The sequence below is a fragment of the Panthera uncia genome, chromosome B4 (assembly GCF_023721935.1).
Source record: "Panthera uncia isolate 11264 chromosome B4, Puncia_PCG_1.0, whole genome shotgun sequence".
Taxonomy (NCBI): domain Eukaryota; kingdom Metazoa; phylum Chordata; class Mammalia; order Carnivora; family Felidae; genus Panthera; species Panthera uncia.
The window spans coordinates 33,252,352-33,271,761 of record NC_064809.1 but is presented as its reverse complement, the minus strand read 5'-3'; the positions used below and the strand labels follow the sequence as shown (position 1 = coordinate 33,271,761).

Below are 19,410 nucleotides of genomic sequence, written 5' to 3'. Positions count from 1 at the left end.
CATTTCTTTCCTAAGCAGCTGGAATTATAATGGCCAATCTTACAGAGTGTAGGAGTGCCTTTGGTAATAGGACCGCCTTCCGCCTGGAGCCTCTAGGAACCCAACCTCACTATTCCCACAGTGCTGTGCTCTACCCAGCCGAAGCTGGACCCAGAGGCGGGGCGGGGCCACCGCGGGTGCCCAGAGATTTGAGCCGTGGGTGGGCGGAGAGGAGCAATTGTGACCTGTCCCGGTCCCTCCCCTCCCTGGGCACTGTGATGCTGCAGGGCAGCTGCTGGCCCAGCATGTCTGTCCCTGGCCCCCTCCCACCCAGTGTGTCACAACAGCGGAGGCGGCTGTATCTGGAGCAGTTGGGGTGGGCAGGCCCAGCTGGGAGGCGAGCGGGCGAGGAGAGCAGCCGCGATGGTGAGCTTTTCCAGGGCCTGGGGCCGCCGGCCGGGGATCTGGGGCGTAGGGCTGGCACCCAGCCGAGAGCCATATCTACGCGGAGGCTAACGGATCCATCGCTTTGGATCTGCAAACCTTGAAGTCTCCTGGGGTGTCAGCTCAGGGTCGCGGGGGCCGTACCCTCCGGCGGACGGCAGCCCGTGTCAGTACCCTAGATATAGAGACCTGGGACAAGTCGCCCCTCAAAGGGACCTAAGGGACATTTGCGCACACAGGTGAGGAGAGGGAGGACATGGGAAGCCGGCGCAGAAGAGGTGAGATTCTGAGGGATCCCCAGACAGGCAGCTCAGAGACTAGAGTGGGCTAAGTAGGAGACAGTCCAGGGATTCCAGATGGGTGGGCTGCGCACGGGCGGCTAGGGGAGTGGGTGCAGTCAGTCCCTAAACACAATGAAATGTGACAGAGCCCCAGAATATGACAGAGGACTTAAGACGTCACAGTCTCCCTAGGCTTGAGGTTGTTTTCCTTACTGTCTCTGGACATTTGCTTGGGTTTGGGGCACTTAAACTTGAGTGCGCTCAGCTTCCCAGACACCGGGCACCTACGCCAACTCCCGTTTTTCCAGCGGTCAAAGTCAGAAGGACTTTGGCACACAGAAGTCTCCCTCCGGAAGGCCAGGGGACCTCACACTTCTCTTTTTGTTTACTATCGTGGTTAGGGGTTCAGCAGCAGCTCCTTTCTCCCTCCCCCACATCTACCTTTTTTGCAGATGCAGATCTTACTCGTTGGAGAGGGGCTTTCCAGACCCTCTAGAATCCCTCCCATCCGCCCTCCCCTCCTCCCGCCCCGGGCTGCCTGGAGCCCCGGGGGTGGGTAAATTCGTCCCCAATCCATTTCCCAGAACGCCTGAAAACCCAGAACCTCCTTGTTCAGAGCCCTGCTATTTCGGCAGCGGGGAGGTAGGTTGGAAAGGTTGGGTGGGGGAGGGGGACAGAATAAGCATGTCTCATAAGCCAAGGTCAGGTTCTCTGGGCACTCTTGCTCTAGGTGTCAGTGACCGAGAAAACTCCCCTCCTCCCCTGGCTTCTGCTCATTTTGGAAAGTGCCCAGGGCCTTCTGGCTCTGGCTCCAGCTCTGCTGTTCCTAGCTAGAGGTCTGCCAGCAGCCCTCTCTCACCAGCATACTCCCAGACACACCTGGGAGCTTGAAGAACGTGGGGGCCATAGTGGCCAAAGGAATCCACTCCTGTCTGATGCCCCTGCTGTGAGGCCAAAGAAGCCCAGAGGAGAATTTTGACTCCTGGCTCTGTAGCTAGCTATGTGACTTCAGGAAGGTCATTTAACCTCTCTGGGCTGGTTTTCTCCTACAAAATGAAGAGGGGTTATGGCTCAAATTGCAAGGCTACCCCTAGCTTTACTATTTTAAGCTTTTTGTTGTGGAGAATTTCTTTTTTATTTTATTTTATTTTTTATTTTTTATTTTTTTTTCAATATATGAAGTATATTGTCAAATTGGTTTCCATACAACACCCAGTGCTCATCCCAAAAGGTGCCCTCCTCAATACCCATCACCCGCCCTCCCCTCCCTCCCTCCCACCCCCATCAACCCTCAGTTTGTTCTCAGTTTTTAAGAGTCTCTTATGCTTTGGCTCTCTTCCACTCTAACCTCTTTTTTTTTTCCTTCCCCTCCCCCATGGGTTTCTGTTAAGTTTCTCAGGATTATTGTGGAGAATTTCAAACATATAAAAAGGAGAGAGAACGGTATAATGAACTCCTGTATATGCCTTATTCAATTTCAACAATTATCTACTTATGACAAGTCTTTGCTTCATATTTGTCCCCCCTTTGCTCACTTCCCATTATTTTGAAGCAAATCCTAGGCAGGATACTCAAGATTTGATATTTAATATTTATGTCTAGTATGTAGTGCTTTATAATTTTCAAAGTGCTTTCTCGTGCATGTTTTAATACTGACCTGAATGCCATAGTGACTCTCAGTGTGGAGCCTAAGGTAGGCTTATAAGGGAGTCAAGGATCGTAAAAATGTGGCTCTGTGAGCAAACTTTGATGTATTTTCAATAGGCAAGTTTCTAAAAATATCCAGGAAATAAAAATTCTAAACAGTAAAACTGTACTTTAAAAGTGGCTGCTTAACTGAAAACCTGTGGTTGAATATTTTCAAAAGAGAGTATCTTTTATTTTGAAACTGACTTTTATATAGCAGGTTCTGTTTAAAATATTTAATCATATGGATAGCATTGTCTTAATGGGAAAACACTTATTGACCATTTCCCACTCATAGAACCTCTTTTTAAAAATCTCTTGACTCATTCCTTAAAGGCTAGAATGACACATCTAATAAACCTAGAACCCAAAGAATCCCACTCTTGCAGGAAGGGCTTCACTTCCTCCAACAGGTTAAGTTTCAGGCACCCATTCCCCAGGCTCCCCTTCCCTTGTGGGGGTTGAGGGGAAGTCTGCCTCTGTGTTAAGAAGAATTAGCTACAACATTTCTGTAGGTTCTGAGTAAGAAATGTATAACTAATCCTATAACTGAGCATTCCCATCTGCTCCTAGTGTCCCTCCAGTGAGCAGTTCTCCTGGGAACTGAGACTATGACATCTTTTGGGAAAAGTGTTATGGAGACTCCTGGTCAAGTGCCCCAAGCCAAGACCATGTCAATGATACCAGAGCACAGAGAAAGTGTATGTGGTTTTTTTGGGAGGTGAGAACATCTGCAGCATAGCCCCCTTCTCTGCATTCCTTCTGAACTGGGGAGCGCCAGTTTGGATGGGAATAGGCATAAAGTGGCAACAAAGAGCCTGTTTCGTGGCAAAAATGGACAGCTAGAGGGGAGGGGAGAATGGGGGTGGGGTGGACAATGCTTCCGTGTCTGCAGTCCTCTGCCAACTGCCCCCTTGCAGGCAGGCATGGCTGAGCTTTGCAGGGTCCGTACTTCTATTCTGACCTCAGAGCACTGTTGGAGTCACTGCTGCACTGCCTTTCCCATCACAAAGTGCAGGTTTCCCCAGAGGTAGTGGGGTACATGCCTCTGAACAGCAGAGGAGCCAGATGAACAGAATTTCCTTTGGCAGTGGCTTGGGCAAAGGTGCCAGTTAAATGAGGAGGAGTTTTCATAGGAAGCTTCCAAGCTCAGGTCAGGCCCTGAGCTAAATGGCTAATGCTGTTGCTGAGTGTCTTTTCTGAGAGTGCTCCTGAGTGACCTTGAGAGGAAGATGAAAAGTTAAAAATAAGTTCTGAGGGGGAAATAGCTGGGGAATTCAGGACCAGTGATAGGGGGGTGGGTGGGAATCTTGGGGGCAGAAGTAGACCAACTGCTCCTTTTCCCTTTGGCCACCAAGGGACCAGTTGTGCTATCTGTGGCCTTTGTGGTTGACATTTCCTCTGTCTGTCCCAGATATTATGAATATTAGAATTTGTCCCAGATAATGAACTGTGGAAGAGAATGGGAAAATGGAGTGGGCAGTGTGCATCAGATTAAAACTCCTTAACTGTCTCTCACACTTGCTCCCGAAGTCAGCTAAAGCTTAAGGGCCTTCTGACATTAATGGCTCTCTAATGCTGGGAGTCTACTTACCAAACATGCCTGCTACTCTTAAAGTTGGTCTATGTCATCCCTATTGCTGCCCTAACTGCAGTACCTATAATCTGAGCCCCCTCTCTTGAGCCACTTTCACTTACTGATGTTAATTTAGGTCAAGTTTTTGTTCTTACTGTTTCTGGCTTGCTATCTATTCTTTGTTCTGAGGGATTCCAAATGTGCTCTAATTGAAGGGCTTTGAGCAGAGATAACTCAATCTTTTACAAATAATATTTCTTCTTTAATTATTCCTCCATAACACTGTGGATCTACTTTTTGTTTGCTATCTCTGACCTAGATCCTAAAATATAGGTAATTTATTAGCCCAGCCTGACAACTAGACATAATCTGGTGTAATAATATGCTTCCTGAAAGCAACTGTGTGACATTTGACCACATTGGTAGTCAGGGGATGTGGACTGGTCTCAGATTTTCATGTGGCATATACTGCTGGTCTGTGTTATTTCCTCTCCTAGACAATATGCCAGTTTTACTATTTTATGGTACTTCAAAATAACTTTTGAAGCTACAAAACCTCCTTCTACAGAGGATCCTAGAGCTGATCTTAGTCCTTTGGCAGTAAAACAAAAGGGAATGACTAATATTGAAATAGAAATTATATAATATTGATATAAGAAAAGGTTTCTTATAGTGGAATTATAAAAGGGCTGTAAAGTTCTAGAATTTATTTTTTGATGTTCTGCAAAACATAGGCTCCCCTCTCAAAGGAAGATGATAGTAGGTGGCACAGATTTCTCATCCACTCTGCCTTTCATGAGCCGACACTTCAGGCTAACTGAGTGGTTGGCGAGACCTGTCCTAAAATTTCCTGCCTCTTGTTCACCATGCTCCTAAGCCCAACTAAAATGATCATGTTGGCATGTCTAAATTCATCAAGGTCTCTGCAAATATTCCTCTTCCAGGAAACCAAGCCAGAGTTGTTTTTTTTCTCCTTTGAACTCCCATTGTCTTTTAGGCATTGGCTACTCTCTTGTCAGATTATAAGACACCCCCCCGCTCCCAGGATAGAGTTCTTATTCTAATCATTCATATATTTATTGAGCACCCAGTACATTCAAGCACTGTGCTTGATGCTGGGGATGTAGTGAATAAACAAGGGTTCCTTGCCCTCATAGAACTTACTTTCTCTGCTAGGAAAGTCAGAGAACTGAATAAGCAACTATAATGTGGTATGATAAATGCAACAATAGGGAAGAAGAGGATTGCAGGAGCACATAGTAGGGGCTCTTTGCTGCTTTGTGGTTTTCCAGACTTCCTGTAAGAAGTGAAATTTAATGAATAGGATGAGTAGGACTTAGCTCAGTACCTTTTGGTACCTTTTTGTACATAATAACACAATAAATATTTGTTGTAGGAATGGACAGAGTGGGTAACTTTTGTAGTTATCCCAGCGCTAGGTCTGTGTAAGGGTGTGTCATACTTTTCTTGAGGAAAGGAATTCCTCTGTTAGGTCTCTCTGTCTCCCTCATCTTCACCCCCTGGATTGCTGGGAGAGAGGTCCAGTAGCATACAGGGGACCCCCTTTCCATCACAGCATACCTAGGGCGCAGAAGTGGTCTGAGCTCTATAAGCCCAGATTCAAAATAGAACTGAGAGAGAGAAATAGTGTGTGAGAGAAAGCATGAGCTCTGATTGGCTAGAGAGGGGAATCTGAAATCTGAGTTTGGAGCAAATGTATGACTTAAATATCCTTTGCTGGGTCAGCTTACTCTGTACCTCAACCCATTCCCTCCCCTTGCACACACCAGCCCTGAGAAACAGATCATTGGTTCTGTCAGAGAAGGATGACCCATTTTCAAAAAGGCTACCACCATAAGACATTCTCAGTTTCTCTCTCCCTGGAGCTTTTTTCTGTTTGGAGTTTTGCTATACAAGCTTGGCCTGGCTATACACCATCAGGCTTGCATTGATGTAGATGTTGGCACAACCCAGGGCCCTGGAAGTTCAGAGTGCAAGTGAGGCAGGAGGTTGTGTGGTGTAAAAGAAACAACTCAGCTGAGGTCAGAAGACCTGGATTCCAGTCTGGGCTCTTGCTAAAGAACTGTGAAATCTTGAATCTGTCCTTTTACTTTTCTGAGCCTCTGAGTTTTAATCTGTGAAATGGGAAGGGAATCCTATTTGGTAATCCACAAGGCCAGTCTAATTCTAGTATCCTAAACATTTGGAGTTGGCAAAACGTCCCTGGTTATCCCAGGTAGGTGACCTTTCTTGGACATGATAGGTGGCCTCCTAAGGCCTGGGTCCACTCTGTGTTTATCTATGTAGAACTTCCAGGCAGGAAGATGGGGATGGTGATTGGGTAGAGTGGCTGGAGAAGGATAGCTCAGTGCTCTGATAAATTAGGTTCTTAGTAAATGTTAGTTGAATAAGTGACCAAGTGAACTGGGACAGGAAGAGCCTGATCCCTTCAGAATAAGGTAATTGTGGTGAGTGGAGTCCTTACTCCCATTCTTCCTCGTTCCTTTCTTCAATTATTTTCTTCTTAGTATGAAAATTTTCAAACTTCAAATGCTATTGAATAGCATTATAATGGAGCTATGCATCTATTAGCTAGCTTTAATAATAATAATAATAATAATAATAATATTTTTGTCATATTTACTTTGCCTGCTGTATTTATTGAAGTATTTTAAAGTAAAATACAGACTCATTGACATTTTGCCCCAAATGCTTTAGAAATTTACTTACTAAAAATAAGTAAATTGTCATATTTAACTGCATTTTCATTATCATGCTTAACAAAATTAATCAATTTCTATATTTATCCCCCAAATAATTTTGATTTGTTCAAAACAGAATTCAGGCAAAGTGCACATACTACATGTGAATGTTATGTTTCTTAAGTTCCTTTGATGTGGAACAAAGATATGATCTCTTCTATCATCCTTATTTTTCATGAACTGAAAAGATTGGATTAGTTGTCCTGTAGAATGTTTCACCTTCTGGATTTATTTTACTGTTTTCTCCTGATGCCACTTAACATCACTCTGATCCTTGTGTTTTCTAAAGTGCGGAAACTAAATCTAAAGTGTTTAATAGATTAAGGCTGAGTATTTTTGACAAGAACCCCTCATGGGTGGTGTTGTGTATGTTATGTTGCATCACATCAAGAGGTCTATAATGTCTGGTTTTCTCACTATTGGTAGTGTTAAGATTGATCCCAGTGTTAGGCTGGTAACTGTTGTTAGTTACCTCCCCCCACCCCTGTAACCTGTAAGTAACAGTGATTCTTTGGCGCTATATGAATATCCAATTCTTTTCCAATCAGCCTTTCACTTAATGGTGTTGGCATCCTTGTCCAAATCAATTATGTAATTAGGAACTGTAATGTGGCAACATTTCTCGATATAATATCCTTTTCATTGATTAGTTGGGATTCTTTAGTTCTCCCTCATCAACAGGGCTGTTTGGGCACAAATGAGTTTTATTTCTGTTTTCTTTTTTAAATAACACTAAGGAGTTGTGGACTTAAAAAAATGTTTATCTATTTATTTTGTGTGAGAGAGATAGTGAGCCAGGGAGTGGCAGAGAGAGAGGGAGAGAGAATCTCAAGCAGGGTCTGCACTGCCAGTGGAGACTGACATGGGGCTGGATCTTATGAACCATGAGATCATGACCTGAGCCAAATTCCAAAGTTGGATGCTTAACTGACTAAGCCACCCAGGCACCCCAAGGAGTTGTGGATTTTTACATATATACCCTGTTTCAATCAAGTACCATTATTTTTCTTTTTGATGCTCATATTGTCTCATCTTTGGCAATGGGAGCCTCTTCAAGTTAATTCTGAGATAACTTTTGACATCACTCTAGTCTGTGTTAGCTTCTGTGCTTTCAGGCACCAAACAATTTTCTGGGCTCATCTTGTACATTGCTTGCCCCAGACTTAGAATTCTTTATTTCTCCCAGGAGCTCTGGTTCTGTTAGTGGGGAATGGCATTGGGGGATTTTCATTTTCTCTTGATTAGCATAGCCACTTTTGGGTTTTGGAAGACTGTCAGTTATTTTGGAGTCTATTTTATATTTCTAATTACTCTTGTAAATTATCTTAACAGGGAAAATAGCTCTTCCTAAGGCGTGTGTGTGTGTGTGTGTGTGTGTGTGTGTGTGTGTGAGAGAGAGAGAGAGAGAGAGAGAGAGAGAGAGAGACAGATTTTGTGAAGACTGGCATATTTATTAGTGTGTGTGATATTAAAGGGGATATCAAAAGAGGCTGATATCATTGATATCAACATATTGGTAGTCTTCTGGTCCCAAAGAGCCTTTACTCTTCCTCATATGATCTTTGATATTTCTGAAATATCCCTGTGTTCTTGCTGGAAAATCTCAGGGTGTTCCAGAAGGGAAGGCTGACTGGAAAGCAGACAGCATCACAGATAGGCCCAGAAGATAGTTGGAGTGTAGTGGTGGTTGGGGGTGGGGGGCAAGGTTCAGAAGGCTGAGTGTCATAGCCACAGAGAATGCTGTCACCTAGAAGGATGATACACAGGATCAGAGTCCTTTTAGGCCTCTACAATGTCCCCTCAGTTTTAGACACCTCCTTAGGAAGTCATGTCTTCATGGATGTGAAAGATGTGGACTGATTGATACTACACTGATTTGGGGGTGGTTCCTGGGTGTAGGGTGCTTTTTTAAGGTCTGAACTGAGACATAAGGTGAAGGCAGAAAATAAACCTCACAGTAAAGGTGAGTGGAATGGGGACCTAAGGTCTCTAACTTTCTACCTGTGCCTCCTCTGTGTGGAGAATAAAGCTACAAGGTAGTATCATAAAGAAAATGATAATGGCTAAGGCAAAAACAACAATAATCATGGCTAAATTATTATTTTAAGATGAGGGGAAGTTAAGTAACTCAGCCAAATTCACACAGCACAGCAAGTAAATTGTGAAGGCAAAATTCAAACCCTGGGTTATGGACAACTTTGTGAGTGAAGCCTTTCTCTGGCCACCAGACTCATGGAAATATAGCTGGGTTGTATTCCCAGATAGGGCTATGTTCCAGTTTGGCTGCTGTGAACATCTGTGCTCTATGCTCCCTAAGGCAAGGGCATAGAGACAGGTGTAGGGTAGGGACACAGTTCTAAAATTGAATTAGGGAGTAATGGGTCCTAACACCTCTGGATTTTTGAGGTGTTACTTAGGGTAGCTGCCCTGCTCCCATGCCCAGAGAACCTCCAAGTTCCCTTTGACTCCATGCGTTTCAATGCCCAGCCACATTCTCTGGAGGCTCTGCTCCTGGCTTGGTTTATTCAGTGCTAGAAAATGCCAGGTTGGGTCATGGATAAGAATAGAAACCCACAGACCAAGCACATGCTCCCCTGCTAGGCTCTTGCGGGCACCATGGGCACAGAGCCACTTTCTGCTGGCCACTGCTTCCTCACAGTTGGGATATATGGAGGTGATGAAGCCATACCTCCTAGTAAAACCCCATAGTCAATTTCTTTACACAAGCACACACACATATTCATTGTCTCTCTGTTCTCTCTCTCTCACACACACACGCACACACACACACACCCTCATCCTCAACTATTAGTACTAGGACAAATCAAGTTGTGGCTTCACGCCAGAGTAACAGGAAGTAAGGACTTTCTAAAGGTCAGCTTTAATATGTGGCCTGACATAGATAAGGGAGCAGGTTATGGTGGCTACAAAGAAAATCTCCAACTTCTCAGTTCAGGAAGAGCCCAATTTAAACACTCCCAATTTTTCCTTGCTGGTGTAACAATCCTTTCTTCATCCTACATTTATAACCAGAACACTAAAGACATGATACCTACTTAGAAAGTATATCCCTTCCATGAGTGTTATCTGCTTTATGATATTCTGAGACTCTGTGTGTGTGTGTATGTGAGAGCAAGAGAGGAAGGGAGGGAGATGGGGAGAGTATAGAGAGAGAGGATGCTGTCCAGGATGATTAGGGCCTAGGCATGAATATGAATGCTGCCACTGTGTATGGCAGTGAATATACAGAGTTTCTGCTCTTATCATTGGTTCATCCTTTGACCTCCATCAGTATAGGAATTTCATGGTTTGGAATGAGCCTCTTGTTTTATCAGTGCAGCTGCCCTTTTTCCTTTTCTTGGCACAAAGGAAAACCCTAAAAACAAACTTTAGAGCAAATCACAAAACTGTGATTCTTCCTCAGAGCCAAGTCTCAGTCCAGATGCAGTGGTGCTCAGACACTTGACACTTCAGACTCCCATCTGGTTCTAGATGACATGGTTGGAGGGATGGAGATCTTGAGGATTGAATGCCAGGGAGAGACAAGTCCTCAGATGTGCAGGATATAGCACAAGGGCATGACCAAGGCCTGGGACTCTCTGACCTTGATTCTTCACTCTCTCCACAGCGGGAGTGCATATCAGTCCACGTGGGTCAAGCAGGAGTTCAGATTGGCAATGCCTGCTGGGAGCTCTTCTGCCTGGAACACGGCATCCAGGCAGATGGCACCTTTGGTGTCCAGGCCAGCAAGGTCAATGATGATGACTCATTCACCACCTTTTTCAGTGAGACTGGCAATGGGAAACATGTGCCTCGGGCTGTTATGGTAGATTTGGAGCCTACTGTTGTCGGTGAGTACGGGCTAGGATCCTTTCCACAGAAAACAACATGAAGCTGCAGAGGCTTTGGTTCATGGTAGCTAAGGAAGCAGAATCTCTAATTGCAAGATGGGAGTGGCTCAACCAGAACCTTTCCACTGCACATGACTTCTGTTACCTCCTTGAAATCTCCACAGTCTTGTAGAGTCTCACAATAGTAATCACAGATCCCTGCTCCCCCATTACAGCTCTAACCTATGCAGAACAAAATACCCTGTACTTAACCCCCTTAAATCTGCTGAGAAAGATCCAAATTGTCAAGATTCTTTACTATAAACCAAGAGCAAAAAATAAAAAATAATTTTAGAAATTATAAGAAGTCTCCAAATAGTCCATTTCCCAAAGTATAGGTTTCTGATTCTATAATAATTACAGTCTTTTCTCATGGGTGTGGTGTAACCTTGTAGTATCATGCACACAAAATAGAATAACAGATGACATATTTTCTTATAGCCAGAGGTTGCTGTAGTTCTAGACTGAACCTCTTCTGGATCATAGAAAACAAGAATTCTGACTTGTGTTGGAGCAGGATTTTTGGTGCTTCACCTTTCCTGTAAATCCCCCTCTGCCCCCACCATCACTTCCCCCTGGGTTTGACTCCTGAGTCAATCCTCCGCTCAACATCAGGATTTCCTCAGCTTCAAGGCTGACTCACCAAGCAAGGGATGGTTAAGTTTCACAGAGATATCTGGGCAAATGTCTGTAATGCCTGAACACTAATTTCTAGGGGCAACAGACTACAGGCACACAATCCTGTACTTTGTACTTTGTACTTTATACAAATACAAAATGTGCAGATTACCCTCCCAGGCTACTATGCAAATGGGTGATTTCCTTTGGGGGGGGGTGTGTGTAGAGGAACTATGAATAAAAGAGGGCATGCAGTTGGGGCTTGATACATCTTGGTCAGCCATATGTCCACTTTGTGTAGATCCTTGGAGGTGAGCAGAATAGCCACCCTCTTTAGGACTCCTACTCTTCTAGAACCTAGAGCATAGCTCTGCTTCATTGTCATTCTAAAATATCTCTAATGCCTGACATATATTAGGTTATGGTGAGACTATTGTTGAAAGAGCAGATCACCTTGAATCTTTCTTTGTATCCCTAGAACATTTTTTGAGAGAGAGAGAGAGAGAGATAATCCTAAGCAGGCTCCACACTTAGCACAGAGTCCCAACATGGGGCTCAATCCCACGACCCTGGGGACATGACCTGAGCCAAAATTAACAGTTGGATGCTCAACTGACTGAGCCACCCAAGCACCCCTCCCTAGGAGATTTTAATGCAAGTGAAATTGAGTTCAGGTTTTGGGTAACTTTGTAGCATGAAAGAAAAAACAAAAGGGACTGAGGGGTGAAAGTGGAAAGAAGGAGGGGCAATCAACTTTGGTGTTTTGTGAACTGAATCTAAGGCTTTGAAAAGTTCCAACCAGCAGAGCAGTTGTCTTCTCTTTGCCTCCTTGAGTCACAGACTTCTGATTCTATTAGTGCCTATGTTACTCTTGCATTCTTTTAAGCTTTTGCAGATTTATTATGGGGTTGTCTGGTTTTACCTCAGTAGAGTTTTATAGGTAGAGGAAATGGAGACCCAGAAAAGTGTTTTATGTTATTTAATGGGGAGGGATGCATCTCCTCTAGAAACAAGGTTGGAAGAGTTGATAGTTTCCATCCCTTGGTAGATGAGGTTCGGGCAGGAACCTACCGCCAGCTCTTCCATCCAGAGCAGCTGATCACAGGAAAGGAGGATGCAGCTAACAATTATGCCCGGGGCCACTACACAGTGGGCAAGGAGAGCATTGACCTGGTGCTGGATCGCATACGGAAGCTGGTAAGTATTAACAAAGGTGAGGAACTGGTAAATCAAGCTAAGATGGATAGGCCTAAGCCTGAACAGGATTAGTGGAGGCCTATGACCTCTGGCTACAGGACAGAACTCCTATGATTTGGGAATTTCTGCTTGTGCTCTGTAGGAAACATTCACAGGATGATGCCTCTTCCTCCACCTGGACATCATGGACTACCCTATAGGCTGACGCTCTACTAATTCTTATTGATGCTCTATGATAGTGTTTGGGGGAAATTCTAAGTATAAGGAAGGCTTGATGTTTGCTTGTTGGAAGCCTAAGTTAACAAAGAATTTAGCTTGGAAGAGAAGAGGAAGAGATCATTGATGCATTTGAGCACTTACAAATGCCATTACAAATGTCAATTGAATATATTCCTTCACTTAATTCCCTTAATGATACAAAGGAAGTCACTTCCCTGTACTTTACAGATGAAGAAATTGAGGGCATGTGGTTTAATAATTTAGCCTGGGTCACACAACTAGGATTTGAATCAGGTTGGTTTGACTAGAAAGTTCTGAGTTGTGGGGTGGGTCACTTTGTCTGTTTGAGCTTTCATTTCCTTATCTTTACAATGGAAATGTTTGGCCTTGATTAGTGGTTCTGGAGAGCTAAAGGTACCAAATTTTTGTTTATGTTCGCTTTGTCTATTTAGTGGAGGGCTCATAGGGGTTGTCTGTCTCAAAGCTGTCTATGGACCCCCAAAGTTCAGAACTTTCTAAGACTGTGTGAATTCATTTAGTTCCTTTTTTTTCATGATTGAAATTAGTTTTATTTCTTTTCTTTTTTCTTTTTAAATATAATTTATTGTCAAGTTGGCTAACATACAGTGTATAGAGTGTGCTCTTGGTTTTGGGGGTAAAATCAGTGATTCATCACTTACATACAACACCCAGTGCTCATCCCAATAAGTGCCCTCCTCAATGCCCAACACCCATTTTCCCCTCTCCCCATCCCCCCATCAACCCTCCAATAAGCAACAGTTTGTTCTCTGTATTTAAGTGTCTCTTATGGTTTGCCTCCCTCCCTCTCTGTTTGTAACTATTTTTCCCCCTTTCTTTCCCCCGTGGTCTTCTGTTAAATTTCTCAAGTTCCACATATGAGTGAAAACATATGATATCTGTCTTTCTCTGACTGAGTTATTTCACTTAGCATAGCACTTTCCAGATTCATCCACGTTGCTGCAAATGGCAGGATTTCATTCTTTCTCATTGCCAAATAGCATTCCATTGTATATATAAACCACTTCTTCTTTATCCATTCATCAGTTGATGGACATTTAGACTTTTTCCATAATTTGGCTATTGTTGAACGCTGTATTATAAACATTGGGGTACATGTGCCCCTATGTATCAGCATTCCTGTATCCTTTGGATAAATTCCCAGTAGTGCTATTGCTGGGTTGTAGGGTAGTTCTATTTTTAATTTTTTGAGGAGCCTCCACACTGTTTTCCAGAGTGGCTGCACCAGTTTGTATTCCCACCAACAGTGCAAGAGGTTTTCCATTTCTCCACATCCTCGCCAGCATCTGCTGTTTCCTGAGTTGTTAATTTTAGCCACTCTGACCAGTGTGAGGTGGTATCTCATTGTGGTTTTGATTTGTATTTCCCTGATGATGAGTGATGTTGAACATCTTTTCATGTGTCAGTTGGCCATCTGGATGTCTTCTTTGGAAAAGTGTCTTGAATTTACTCAGTTCTGGTAAGAGCTAACATTGAGTGCTTACTATGTGTCAAGTCCTTGCTCAACATATTATGCTATCTCATTTCATAATCACAATATCCTTGTGAGATGAATATTTTTTACTGCCCTACTTTAGTCAGGAAGAAACAGAAGTCTGGAGGTGTTCAATAACTTGCTCACGTTTTTACAACTGGGAAATGGTAAAATTGATATTAAAACTCGGGTTCTCTGATTCCATTTATATTTCTGAAATTGGTACCCAGAGCCACCTTTCAAGACTGGGCTGAAATATATAATCGGCAGTTCCCACAAAACCAATGACAAGGGCAGGGAAAATGGAGAAGGAGTTGGGGCTTTCAAAGAGTAAGGTTATTAACCACTGTCATTCTGAAACTCTTATTCCTGGTTCAACCAAGCCACTGGGCTAGAAACTTCCACATACCTCGTAGCATGTACATGTGCAGTTTGCCACCCTATATATTTCAGCTAGTCCTCCCAAGATCAATCCATCTCCTTTTATCTTACTTCTTCAAGGCTGTTTCAATTTTACCTACATAAAAATGTTGAGGAGTGGAGTGGGGCAGCCAGAGAGGATTGCCTGCCTTTGTTCACATGAGGGTATTCTCATAAACATGTCCTCTGGTTTCTTCCCCTTCTCTACTCTCTCCAGACAGATGCCTGCTCTGGCTTGCAAGGCTTCCTGATCTTCCACAGTTTTGGTGGGGGCACTGGCTCTGGCTTCACTTCTTTGCTGATGGAACGCCTCTCCCTGGATTATGGCAAGAAATCCAAGCTAGAGTTTGCTATCTACCCAGCCCCTCAGGTCTCCACTGCAGTTGTGGAGCCCTACAACTCCATTCTGACAACCCATACCACACTGGAACATTCAGATTGTGCTTTCATGGTGGATAATGAAGCCATCTATGACATCTGCCGCAGAAACCTAGATATTGAGCGCCCTACCTATACCAACCTCAACCGCCTCATCAGCCAGATTGTGTCCTCCATCACTGCCTCTCTCCGCTTTGATGGGGCCCTCAATGTGGACCTCACTGAGTTCCAGACCAACCTGGTGCCCTACCCCCGTATCCACTTCCCACTGGTCACTTATGCACCCATCATATCTGCCGAGAAAGCCTATCATGAACAACTCTCTGTGGCTGAGATAACGAGCTCCTGCTTTGAACCCAACAGCCAGATGGTGAAGTGTGACCCAAGACATGGCAAGTACATGGCCTGCTGCATGCTCTATCGGGGGGACGTCGTGCCTAAGGATGTGAATGTCGCTATTGCTGCCATCAAGACCAAGAGGACTATCCAGTTTGTAGACTGGTGCCCCACAGGCTTCAAGGTGAGAGCTGATGACTTAGGGAGGAGGTAGACAATTAGAGAAGCAGAAGATTACCAAGGATGGGAAAGGAGGATGTATAAATTCCAGGGTCTTAGGCATACAATTCCATGGGATCTTCAGATTTCATGGGATGATATGGGGAGAGGGGCTTAAGACAAAGATAGCATTAATTTCATTCATTCATTCATTCATTCATTCACTCACTCACTCACTCACTCATACATTTTAGGTAAGGAGAGACTTTATTTGAAAGAATTATGAAAAGAGAGAGGAAAAAAAAAGAAAAGAGAGCGGAGGACAATTGCAGTATTCAGAGGGGTACTACTACAGTAGGGAGAAGTCTCCTACTGCTCTTACCCTAACGTCTGTAAGCATCTCAAAGGTCAGAAGAAAAGAGCTTTTCTCTAATAGGGAGGAGTGTACAGGGTAGAAAGAACACATGTGGGCAAGTGCGATGAACAGGATGAATGGGTGGAGGTAGATGAAATCTGATAATAGATCAGAGAATGGAATTAACCAAATTATTCAAATTATCAGAGAGATATAATCCCATCCTTTAATAAAAGATGTGTTTCTCTTCCAATTTATCTTGAAAAAGTAAGTGTTCACCCTGTAAGTCTTAACTCAGTGAGGAAGAAATTTTATGGTTATTATAGGATTGTGAATCACTTATTTTGTGAAGCCCTGACATTTCCCATTAACTAGAAGTAAGCAGAAGCTGAGGAAGCCTGTTGTAGATCAGGTGTCCACAGTATGGAAAATGCCAGACTCTGAGGGTTAGTAAGGAGATACAACAGCCAGGGAAGACCCATGGATCTCAGGACTAGTGAATGTTGAATGTTAGAAGGCACTTCTTTGAGTTGCACTGGCAAGACATGCAGCTGGTTTTGTGCATGTGAACTGCTTGACCACTTTGTCCCGTGTTCCTATGGTCTTTAATCAGATTCTGCTATCAAAATAATTATCATCATTTACATTAATATTAATTAGTAACCTCCCAGTCATGCCTTTAATAATTCAGAGGTTTACTCAGCACCAGGGGTTGATGTACCAGTTGGTAGAGATACAGAGATGAGCATTCTGTGTTTTCCTGGTGGGACTTACAAAAACAAGGCACCATTTGCCAGTCTCTTGACTGACCTGTTTGCATATGAGGCTTTGATCTAGCTAATCTCCTTTGGTAGCATTCTTCCTCACTGCTATACTCCTAGCTACATACACAATCTTTCCTCTAGACTACACCCATTTTTAAAAATAATGTTGCTTACATTAAAAAAAATGTTTATGTATTTTGAGAGAGAAAGAGTGTGCATTCATGTGAGTGTCAGGAAGGGGCAGAGAAAGAAGGAAAGAGGATACCAAACAGGCTCTGTGCTGTCAGTGCAGCTTGATCTCGGATCATGACCTGAGCCAAAATCAAGAGTCAGATACTTAACTGACTGAGCCACCCATGCACCCCAAGACTACACCTATTGTTATGGGTCATTTCTGGTCATTCTGTGAAAACAATCAAGATCTTCCAAAATATGGAGTTCTTTTTAAAAAATTTAAATGTAAACAAACAATAAAACAAGCTAGTAGGAAAATGAATAGGAAAAAAGAAAAAAATGAGATGTGAGGGTGGTGGGGAAGTTAACAAAAAGGAGATGCCCCTCTTTCTATCTCTTATTTTAAGCTGAAGTTTGGGGATTATGTCCAGAAAGATAGGTAGTGCAGCATCTTTAGCTGCTTTTCAGAAAAGCATATGATTATTGAATTTCATCCTCTCGCATTCTTCCCAAGGGTGTTTGTCCCTACTTGAATCAGTTGAAGGAATAATTACTGTTTGAGAGAGGAGAGTTGGCTTCAGACACAAAGTTTTTTTCTAGTCAGGGTCAGATTGAGCAAAATATGTGATGCAGTGAAGTTTATATTCATTGCCCTTCCCTTTCTCATTTTTGGTCCTTTGCCCTATCTTAGCAGCCAAGATGCTACTTTTGTCTAAGAGGAATAATAGATAATTCTAAATTCATTTAATTGGCTACCCACCTTGGCTATATAGACTGCTGCAATTCCCACCTACATCTCTCAAGAAGACATATATTTTAAAGCTATGAATTTAAGAGGCTGACACTTAAGGCATGATGACCTGGGTAGGAGAGCTATTTTTTGGGTGTACTATGTTCTCAGTGTCCTATGGATATTATCACAGTTTGTTCCCTCAGACTTCTTCCAGTTGCTTACAGTTCCTGAGATTGACTTTGGTTTGGGGTATGTGTGTGGGGAGAAGGGAGATTTCTCAGATAGTAACCCTAATATTAGATTGGGCTAGGGTTAGCTTTAAAAGGGTTTTAATGAACTTTCTTTGATTGAAGGCCTTACTTTTCTTCTAACAAGCCTACTCCCCTGAGACATGGGGACTGGCTAACATTAATCCCCAAGACCTTTTGAATTTTTAAATTTATTGCTCTGGAATATCTCTATGATCTTTTAATTTTTATTTATTTATTTTTTATTTTAGAGAGAGAGAAAGACAGTGTGAACAGGGGAGAGGGCCAAAGGGAGAGAGGGAGAGAGTGAGAGAATTTCAAGCAGGTTCAGCGTGGAGCCCGTTGTGGGTCTCAATCCCACAACTGGGATCATGACCCAAGCCAAATCAAGAGTCGGACATGAGCCACCCAGGCATCTCACTTCCATGATCTTTTAAACAGCACTTTACCCTTGGCAGAGAAATTTCCCTAAATTTATTGAAAACTTTAGTCTTTATTTATAAATAAAGTAGTCTTTAGTCTTTATTTATAAAATAAATAGTCTTTATTTTTTTCTAAGTTTTTATTTAAATTCCAGCTAGTCTTTTGCAGTTTTAGATTTCATAGCCCTTCCTCTTGAATTTGCCTGTACTCAATTCCACTCACTTTTGATTTATCTTCAACACTCACCTCTCTCTGTTTCTTCAACCCTTTGATTCTCTCTTTTCATATCCAGGCCTGCTCCCATCCCCACACCCATGACTGTGTCTTGCTACCACATCATGTTACTAAGATAACCCCATTTTGAGTTGTCCTTTGGCTGCTCTGCATTTTCTTTTGTTGTCCCTCCTCTTTCTCTGTTCCTCAGGTGGGCATCAACTATCAGCCACCCACTGTGGTACCAGGAGGGGACCTGGCCAAAGTCCAGCGGGCTGTTTGCATGCTGAGCAACACCACAGCAATTGCGGAGGCCTGGGCCCGCCTGGACCACAAGTTTGACCTCATGTACGCCAAGCGAGCCTTTGTGCATTGGTATGTTGGAGAGGGAATGGAAGAAGGAGAATTTTCTGAGGCCAGGGAGGACCTGGCTGCTCTGGAGAAGGATTATGAAGAAGTGGGGACTGATTCATTTGAAGAAGAAAATGAAGGGGAGGAGTTTTAAATATACACATTCCCCTTGGTTGTGTCTCTTTATTTATGCTGATACACTCAAAGCACATTTAACTATTCCAAGAGTAACAGACTACACTCCTGTACCTAGCCTAATTTCTGTGTATAAGGTGTATGACACCAGTGCCTATGAGTGACTGGGCCGAAAATGGATGCTGAGTTGTTCAGACACTCCTTTGGGTAAAAGTAGTTTTGTGTCATGAAAAAACTGAGTCTCTAGGTTAGGGTGAAGCCAAGTTACACTTTGTGAAGAGACCTAATCAGGATTTTAAATTCTAGATTAGGCTACGCTCACCCCAAAGCATAGTCTCCTGGCTGTGGAATGGTGAAACACTCAGGAAAGGAAAGATTTGGGCATTGGGAAGATTCCAGGAAGGAAGTGGCACTGTTAGAGAGAGAAACAATACACACATATTTCCTGCCCTTGTAAAAACACAAATAAATTAATGAGATAATTCAGGTAGTGTTGACTGCTATAAAGTAAAACAACAACAACAACAACAACAACAACAACTGTGATGAGAGAAAG

General features: G+C 43.2%; 1 protein-coding gene across 1 annotated transcript; it reads left to right on the top strand.

The window, feature by feature from the left end:
- Window positions 1-295: 295 nt before the first annotated feature.
- On the top strand, window positions 296-18,891 carry TUBA8 (tubulin alpha 8). Its single transcript, XM_049624813.1, has 5 exons — window positions 296-405; window positions 10,357-10,579; window positions 12,285-12,433; window positions 14,803-15,483; window positions 18,580-18,891. Exons 1-5 carry the CDS (start codon window positions 403-405, stop codon window positions 18,871-18,873), a joined length of 1,350 nt encoding a protein of 449 aa, XP_049480770.1. The 5' UTR covers window positions 296-402; the 3' UTR covers window positions 18,874-18,891.
- The last annotated feature ends 519 nt before the right edge of the window (window positions 18,892-19,410 follow it).

Coding starts and splice junctions, on each gene's coding strand:
- TUBA8 (XM_049624813.1), top strand. Junction 12,434..14,802: donor TGGATCGCATACGGAAGCTG/GTAAGTATTAAC, acceptor TACTCTCTCCAG/ACAGATGCCTGCTCTGGCTT. Junction 15,484..18,579: donor GGTGCCCCACAGGCTTCAAG/GTGAGAGCTGAT, acceptor TCTGTTCCTCAG/GTGGGCATCAACTATCAGCC.